Genomic DNA, 8,331 nt, shown 5'->3' with positions numbered 1-8,331 from the left:
TTTTGTACATTTGCCTCCGGAAGGCGAATTGAAGGACAGTTTAGTTGTGTCGAAAACAGTTCCGAGAATCTGTGTGTCGAAACAGTACCGTTAAAGGGTGTCGCGTAGTGCAAAGAAACAATTTCCCCAGTGGAACGAACCAGAAATTAGGCTCCATTGGAATTGAGGAGCCCGACAGTGTCGACGTCGTGGACATCAAAAGGTCCTTCGAACCGGATGATCCGCCGAGGATTTCGGTTGGCAACCGGTCGAAAGAGGAATGCAAGGTAGGTGGATCGATTGAGCTAGAGCAAGCGCGTCTAATAAATCATCCGAATAGAATCGTGTGGTGCTTTTTCTTTGTATGCAATAGCGTCATTTCGGCCATTGTATCGGCATTTTTTGTTGAACACACAACCTAATTTGCCTTCAGCATGGCGGCTGAGAAAAAGGCGTCTATTTTGTCGTTTCAACGCACGCTTCAAGCAATAAGCAACGTGCTACCAAAATTTTGACCTTCGTGACCTCTTTCAAAGATGGCGATGACCCGCTGCAACTCGAAATTCGCAGAACGGGTTTAGATGAAATGCGCGAATCCTATTTTGAGACCGAAACCAAATTGTACGGGTTGATAAAAGATGATGAGGTTTCAACTGTTGAAGCAACAAGTGAGGAGTTTTATGATCTTTTGGGAGAAATTACGTTCCAAATAGCGAAGAAACTGAAACCCCTTTCGACCCCATTAGAAGCAAAGCCCCAGTTAGACACAAGTGTTTCCCAACGGCCTTTCCCAGATTCGACTATCAAACTTCCGGATATCACGCTTCCACGTTTTAGCGGTCACTACGAAGAGTGGATTTATTTCCGTAGTCAGTTCAACCTCTTGATCCGTCGGAACGAGTCCCTTAATGATCAGCAGCGTTTGCATTACTTGCGTTCTTGCCTCTCTGGTGAAGCTGCAACCATCGAAACTCCGGAAGAATCTTTCTTCTCTGTGGAAAGCACTTGAAGCGCGGTACGAAAACCGTCGCTGGTTGGTCGATCGTCATCTTGCTGAAATCTTCCAACTAAAACCGATACCCAGTGAATCTTCTTCTTCCCTACGTGATCTCGTGAATGTTGTGCAGAAAAATCTTCGTGCTCTATCGTCATTGAAACTGAACCTTGATACACTTTCGGAGTCAATGGTGGTCCACATTGTCGCCTCCAAATTGGACAAACAAACCCATAAGGATTTCGAATCTCATTTAACCGGTACCAATCTAGTGAAGTGGCAGGATATGGTCGATTTTCTGCAAAATAGGTGCCGCATTCTGGAGAATTTGGAACAGGATCACAAACCTGCCGCTCGTGTCGGCAGCAAACCCATCGGTGTCAAGCAACTTCCGAAGGTATTAGTGAGTACAAGAGAAGATGATTCCAAGAAGAGGTTCGCTTGTTTCCATTGTTCGGGTGGACATTACATCAACGAGTGCCGTTCCTTTCTCGCAAAATCTCCATCGCAACGGTTTCAACGAGTGAAAGAGCTTCGATTGTGTGTAAATTGCTTCAGCAATCGCCATATTGTTGCTGATTGTAAAGTGGTTCGTGTAAAGAAGGTGGTGAGCGGCACAATACCCTCCTCCATTTCGATCCCAAACCGTATACCATCCCAAGTGGCGCCCCGAGAAGCGTTTCGTCTTTGAGGGCAAATACAGGAGGCAACGAATCGGAATCTCAGCCGGGACCTAGTCGAGTCGAGTTGTGCACAATTTCGGAAGTTGTCGATTTGGTCCATCCTACCAATCCTGTCTCGATGGAAGCGTCCGGACCAGAGGCGTTTCGTATTCCGAGCAGCGATGTGAAAGCGAATAGAGTGTCAAGGAAGGTCCAGCTTATCGCATCCACTGATCAGGCCTTACTGCATACTGCTGTTGTCTACATTCGTGGTGGAAATGGTGAGCTGCAAGAGTGCCGAGCAGTTCTAGATTCCTGTGCGATGTCGACGTTTATGACGAGTGCGTGTGTGCAGAAACTACGACTGAAACCGTTCCCATCTGATGTTTCTGTTGTTGGATTTGGAGGAACAGGCAAAAAAATTGCCGAAGCTGTTGTTGCCGAGGTGAGTTCGAAATCATCCTACTTCGTCTCACTGTCGGAGTTTCTCGTTACCCCCAATATAACAACGAAATTGCCACTTCAACCATTCAAAACTGCACAATGGGAAATTCCAGAGTGGGTCGAATTGGCCGATCCGCACTTCAACCTACCAGCACGTGTGGAAATACTGTTCGGCATATTGGATTGGGACAAAATGATGCTAAGTCGAAGCTATCAACTTTCGGATGGTCTACCTACCCTCCGGAAAACAGTGTTTGGGTGGGTTGCCGGAGGTCCAGTAATTGAAAGGCGTTCATACCCTGTTGTACAAGCGCTTCCGATCACGAATGAACAATTGGACGATCAACTTTCGAGGTTCTGGCAATTGGAGGGTTACGGTCAAGAGCGGATCTATGGCGGAGATGAACAAAGGGCTGAGGAACATTACACTTCGACTCATTATCGTGACGAAAGTGGTCGTTACGTACTCGCTCTGCCATTCAAGAATACGGAGTTTGAACTTGGCGATTCCAGCCATATGGCTCATCGCAGATTTCTTCTGCTCGAAAAGCGACTAGCCAAGGATCACAACTTGTACTCCGAGTATCGAAAGTTTATGCAAGAGTACTTTGACCTGGGGCACATGGAGAAGGTCGGAACGTTCAATTCCGCTGAACCATCCAACGAAGAATGTTATTTTATCCCGCATCATGCTGTGCAACGGCCGGAAAGCAGCACCACAAAGGTACGGGTAGTTTTTGATGCCTCCGCTAAAAGCAACAACGGAGTGTCATTGAACGATTTGCTACTTGTTGGACCAACACTGCAACCTCAACTGGTGAACATTTTGCTTGCTTTTCGTATCCACAAAGTTGTCGCTACTACAGATGTGTCGAAAATGTTCCGACAGATCTCCATCCGAGAAGAAGATCGTCGTTTCTTGTTAATTTTGTGGCGACCCCGTCCCGAGGAAGAACTTTGTATCTACCGACTCACAACCGTGACTTACGGTACAGCCTGTGCTCCATACCAAGCCACTCGAACCCTATTCCAAATTTTTGAGGATGAAGCCAATAATTTTCCGTTAGCAGCACAGTTTGGGAAGAAGTCTAACTACGTCGATGATGCACTTTTCGGTGCAGAAACGGTCAAAGAGTTCCTGTAAATGCGTAAGCAGTTCGAAGCCATGCTCGCCAAAGCTGGCTTTAAATTGCACAAATGTTGTTCCAATCGAGAAGAGGTTTTGGGGGATCTTACTGCCGATAAACTGGAGCAGAAAGTTCTGTTCAGCGAAGAAGGTCGTACGAAAACGCTTGGGTTAACTTGGCAACCCTCTCAAGATATTTTCGGCTTCGAAATTCCCTCGGCAGCGTTCAGCGAAGGCACCCCAACAAAACGGAAAGTACTCTCCGACATATCGAAGCTTTTCGATCCGCTAGGATTCGCCGGTCCAGTGATTATGACGGGAAAACTATTAATGCAAGAATTGTGGAAGCAGAAGCAAACCTGGGATGAAGCGCTGGGAGCAAAGGAAGAAAAAATGTGGTACGAGTTTCGACGTCAACTGCAACAGATGGAGGGTCTCAAGATTAGTCGTTGTGTGCTTCCTCTCCGAAATACGATTAGTGTCGAACTACTGGGCTTCAGCGATGCGTCCGAAAAAGGTTATGGGGCTTGCTTGTATCTGAGGTCACGAAACATTGAAGGTCTAGTCGCAATAAGGTTGTTGTGTTCGAAATCGCATGTAGCACCACTCAAGGCAAACCGTGCCACGATTCCGCGCTTAGAACTTTGTGGAGCCGTACTGCTCGCTCAATTAGTCGACCAAGTAACACGATCCCTACCCGTTGATATCGATCAAGTCAAACTTTGGAGCGATTCAACAATTGCACTTAGCTGGATTAACACTTGCCCCAGCAAGCTTGAAGTTTTCGTTGCCAACCGCGTCGCCAAAATAGTGAAGGTTACACGGCCTAGTAACTGGTACCATGTCGGCGGCCATGAAAATCCCGCCGATTTGGTCTCGCGCGGAATAATGCCAAGTGAACTCCAATCTGCGAAACTCTGGTGGCGTGGACCGATGTTCCTGAAGGATCCTGAAAACACCTGGGGCAAGAACGTTGAATTAATTCCAGAAGAAGAGCTCCCTGAGCTGATAACAATCACTGCCATGCCGGTGGTGACGGAAAGGTTCCAGTTATTCGACAGCTGCAGCAGCTACAACACTATGGTGCGAGTTATCGCACGAATCAAGCGTTTGTTCCAGAATCGCAAAAGAAGTCCTGTTCAGCAGCTACGAGGAGAATACACCATGCATGAGCTTCGATTAGCCAAATTGACTCTTGTTCGCCTAGTCCAGAAGGAGGTCTATCCGGAAGTATTCGCCCAGTTGCAGAGCCAGGTAACGACAAAAAAAACTCGCTCATCCCGCTCTCACCATTCGTAGACAACCATGGCATCCTCAGGGTCGGAGGACGTCTAGCAAATTCGTCCTGCTCTTATGATCAGAAACACCAAATGATCCTACCGCCGAGTCATCCCTTCACCAAGGCGATCATCCGCTCAGTGCATAGGTCCAACATGCACGTGGGCGCTCAAACCACGCTTAATGCCGTACGAAGGGAGTTTTGGATCATCCGTGGGAAAAGTACCGTCAAGGCTATTATTCGTTCCTGTGTCAAGTGCTCCAAACTCAATGCTCGCCCGATTCGTCAATATATGGGTGATTTGCCGGTTTGTCGCTTGGAAGCAGAGTACCCATTTTACCGAGTTGGTATCGATCTTTGTGGACCAATTGCCATCAAACAACGCAACAAGCGGTCAACGGTCGAGCACAAGGGTTGGATCGCACTTTTCGTCTGTCTGGAGACCAAGGCGATCCATCTTGAAATCGTCAGCGAATTATCGACCGGAGCATTCATGGCAGCATTTGACCGATTCGTCAGCCGACGAGGTAAATCATCATCCGTCCGGACTGACAATAATTTTGTCGGTACAGTAAACTTACTGAAGGAATGGAAGGAGTTCATCGAGAGCAACGAGACTCAAGAACACATCCAGCGAGCCAGCGACGCCGAAATTGAATGGTGCTTCAATCCTCCAGAAGCTCCACACTTTGGCGGAATTTGGGAGGCGAACATTCGGCAAACCAAGTCTCTACTTATCAAGTACACTGCTGGAGCATCTCTATGTTTCGAAGAATTGTCGACTGTATTAGCACGTATCGAAGCCGTTTTAAACTCCCAACCAACAACTTCGCTATCAGACGATCCAGAGGACTTCGAGCCGCTGACTCCGGGTCACTTTTTGGTCTTCCGGCCTCTAACTGCCATTCCTCGTCCGGAGGTAACTGCCCAATCGAAACATGCAAGATCACGCTTTGAGCACATAAACCACATCGTCCAGCACTTTTGGGACCGCTGGAACTCGGAATATTTGTCGTCGTTGCAGCAAAGGTACAAGTGGCACAAGAAAGTACAAGTGAACGAAGGACAACTGGTACTCATCAAGAAAGACAACTTACCAGTACAAAAATGGATGCTCGGTCGAATTGTGGAACTGTTCCCAGGTTCCGACGGCGTTACGAGAGTAGTCAACGTTAAGACGAAGAATGGAATTATGCGAAGATCAGTATCGAGATTATGTTTCCTCCCAGTCGACCCAGAGCTAACAGTTGGAAGAGAGGTCTTCCAACGTGGGGAGGATGTTTAATGTAAATTGAGCCAATAGTTAACGAATCTACCCTAGCAGCAGTAACGAGCAACAAGAATCATCATCGTCCAACGCAGGTACGAGCGTGCGATCGTCATCATCATCATTAGCGTCGTCGTCAGTGTCGAGTATGAAGAACGAGCCGGCAGTTGAAGTAAATAAACACATATGTATACATACACAAAACCGTTATCCCTTTGTAAATATTCTAGATGTAAAATTTGTGCGCATAAAGAAATATACATCAGTTTCGTCTTGTAAATCGTTGAAGTCGGTTGCTTTATTTTCGGACAAGTCCTCCCAGTTTTGAAGATTGGGTTTTATTGAAAGTGATTTGCGTCGTGTCGGTTATCGGATAACAAGTTGTTTCGATTTTGTACATTTGCCTCCGGAAGGCGAATTGAAGGACAGTTTAGTTGTGTCGAAACAGTACCGTTAAAGGGTGTCGCATAGTGCAAAGAAACGATTTCCCCAGTGGAACGAACCAGAAATTAGGCTCCATTGGAATTGAGGAGCCCGACAGTGTCGACGTCGTGGACAATGGTAATCGCTCGAAAGTTCACACACTTCAACTTGTCACCTTTCTTTTAGATGGGACATATCTTCCTTCCACTTCTCCGGCAGCTGTTCTGTTTCTTAGATTATGATTTATGACTATCTGCTTGTGCAGACAAGTAATGAGCTTTTAGGAAAAATATATTAAGCTCTTTTAGTGGAATGTATTGGATGTATTGGAGCTTTTTAGGGCCAACCTTAATGAGTTAAGCTCCGATTCCATCTGTACCAACTGCTTTATTGTTCTGTTGTATCTGTTGGATGGCATCCTTAACGTCCCTTAAGGTGGAGGCTGGTTGGTTTCTATCGTTCGCCGGACTGACGTAGTCGTGTCCTCTACTGCCTTGATCTTCACTTTCTATGCTGTCAGAACTATTTAAGTGTTCCTCGAACTATTGCTTTCACCTTTAAATCACCACACGTTTTTCCGTCAAGATACTCAAATCAATGCAACACGAAGCCTTTGTGGGATGCGTTGAGTTTCTGGTAGAATTTGTGTGTTTTTAGAGAACGGCACTGCTGTTCCATCTCCTCACACTTTGCTTCTTCCAGGAGGCGTTTCTCTCCGTAAATGAGCGGGTCTGGTGTCTCCGTTTCAGTCTATAGCGTTCCAAGTTCTACCGACCCTTGTTGCAGCGCAACCGCCAGCGCTTCATCGTTCTCCACCAGAATCTGTCTGCACTCTTCGACGAACTAATTGTTCCGTCCACTTCGTCGCACAGACCCAACGTTGTTCTCTACTGCGTCGTTAATTGCTGCTTCAACTGTATCCTAGCTGTCCTGAAGTGGTACTTCCCCGAGCACAGCCTCTCTCGGCAACGATACCTCAAGATGCATGCTTGATCAGCAACAGTTTTGGTGCAGTTAAACCATCACCAAATGGCAGTCACATTCGATGTTTGCGTCACAATAGGTCCTGACGTCAATAATGTCGTAGAAGTGCCTTCCATCAAACAGAATTTGTGACCGATTTGTGATTATGTCTGCAGTGCTGATCTCCAGGTATACCGATACTGAAAGCTGTGCTAGAAGTGTGTGCTACAATTGGTCATAACAAATTAGTCGTAAGCATTTCTTGTTCGTCAGTCGGTGGGTGCTGAACTATCCAATAGTCGGTGTAAACTCCTCCTCTTGGCCAACCTGAGCGTTTGAATCTTCTATGATGATTTTGACGTCATGGCTTTCGCATCTGTCGTACACACGTTCGAGCTGTACGTAGAATTATGCGGAAGTTGAAGAACCGGCCTTTGATTCAAGTATGCGTGTGCTCCCGATTATGTTGAGAGATTTGCAGCTCTATGAACCATGCCTCCAATCGCGAGTCCGTTCCTTTATCCTTTCTGTAGTCTTCGATGATTGCTTCGGTCCGTATTTTTGACGTAGGACTTACGTCTTTCTTTACTATACTGGGTGTCATTTAGATTTTTGGAAATCGAGAGCGTTACGCTGAAAGGGAAGATTTCGAACGTTATTTTTGATGGATTTTGAAGATTTATATATCAATCAATTTGTCAATTTCATTGAAACTTAAGATTATTAACGACAAGCTATTGAATTTTTCAATTCTTGTCAAAGCCAATAAAACTTGCATATATAACCAATCGCGTGCATTCCTAACACGGACATCAGAATACAGTATCCCACGGGCCTTCGGGTCCACCGCAAGATTTTCTTTGTGTATAAAAGAAGCAGTGCCTGCCGTGTGCGAGTCATTACAATTTGTGACAGCAGTGCGTACTGACGTGCTTTTTGCTCGCACTTTTTTGTTTCGTTCGTTCGTTCGCTGGGTTCACCTACACGGCATGCAGTCGCCAGCGGGAGAGCTGTCGGTGGGTCTTCGAATATGCATGAAAGAAGAGGGCGCTTTTTTGTCATTATGTACTTGATGATGATCGGAAGCTATGGTATCGGTTGCGATGGATGCAATCGCCCATCGCATCGCTCTGCGTTCACGGCTAGAGGCCGATGATTGCTGAGGTAGCGAGGGAAGCGGTGGTGGATGAAGAA

General features: G+C 46.5%; 3 protein-coding genes across 3 annotated transcripts; all 3 read left to right on the top strand.

Moving 5' to 3' along the window:
• Window positions 1–887: 887 nt before the first annotated feature.
• On the top strand, window positions 888–3,223 carry LOC134210102 (uncharacterized). Its single transcript, XM_062686122.1, has 2 exons — window positions 888–1,408; window positions 1,636–3,223. Exons 1-2 carry the CDS (start codon window positions 888–890, stop codon window positions 3,221–3,223), a joined length of 2,109 nt encoding a protein of 702 aa, XP_062542106.1.
• Window positions 3,224–4,540, top strand: LOC134210101 (uncharacterized). Its single transcript, XM_062686121.1, has 2 exons — window positions 3,224–4,459; window positions 4,505–4,540. Exons 1-2 carry the CDS (start codon window positions 3,224–3,226, stop codon window positions 4,538–4,540), a joined length of 1,272 nt encoding a protein of 423 aa, XP_062542105.1.
• LOC134210100 (uncharacterized) lies at window positions 4,405–5,769 on the top strand. Its single transcript, XM_062686120.1, has 2 exons — window positions 4,405–4,459; window positions 4,524–5,769. The coding sequence occupies exon 2, from the start codon at window positions 4,576–4,578 to the stop codon at window positions 5,767–5,769; it is 1,194 nt and encodes a 397-aa protein (XP_062542104.1). The 5' UTR covers window positions 4,405–4,459; window positions 4,524–4,575.
• The last annotated feature ends 2,562 nt before the right edge of the window (window positions 5,770–8,331 follow it).

This window comes from Armigeres subalbatus, chromosome 2, assembly GCF_024139115.2.
Source record: "Armigeres subalbatus isolate Guangzhou_Male chromosome 2, GZ_Asu_2, whole genome shotgun sequence".
In the NCBI taxonomy this organism is placed as follows: Eukaryota; Metazoa; Arthropoda; class Insecta; order Diptera; family Culicidae; genus Armigeres; species Armigeres subalbatus.
This window is presented reverse-complemented; position numbering and strand designations above follow the sequence as displayed.

Coding starts and splice junctions, on each gene's coding strand:
- LOC134210102 (XM_062686122.1), top strand. CDS start 888: ATGATCAGCAGCGTTTGCATTACTTGCGTTCTTGCCTCTCTGGTGAAG. Junction 1,409..1,635: donor GAAGATGATTCCAAGAAGAG/GTTCGCTTGTTT, acceptor TACCATCCCAAG/TGGCGCCCCGAGAAGCGTTT.
- LOC134210101 (XM_062686121.1), top strand. CDS start 3,224: ATGCGTAAGCAGTTCGAAGCCATGCTCGCCAAAGCTGGCTTTAAATTG. Junction 4,460..4,504: donor TCGCCCAGTTGCAGAGCCAG/GTAACGACAAAA, acceptor CACCATTCGTAG/ACAACCATGGCATCCTCAGG.
- LOC134210100 (XM_062686120.1), top strand. CDS start 4,576: ATGATCCTACCGCCGAGTCATCCCTTCACCAAGGCGATCATCCGCTCA.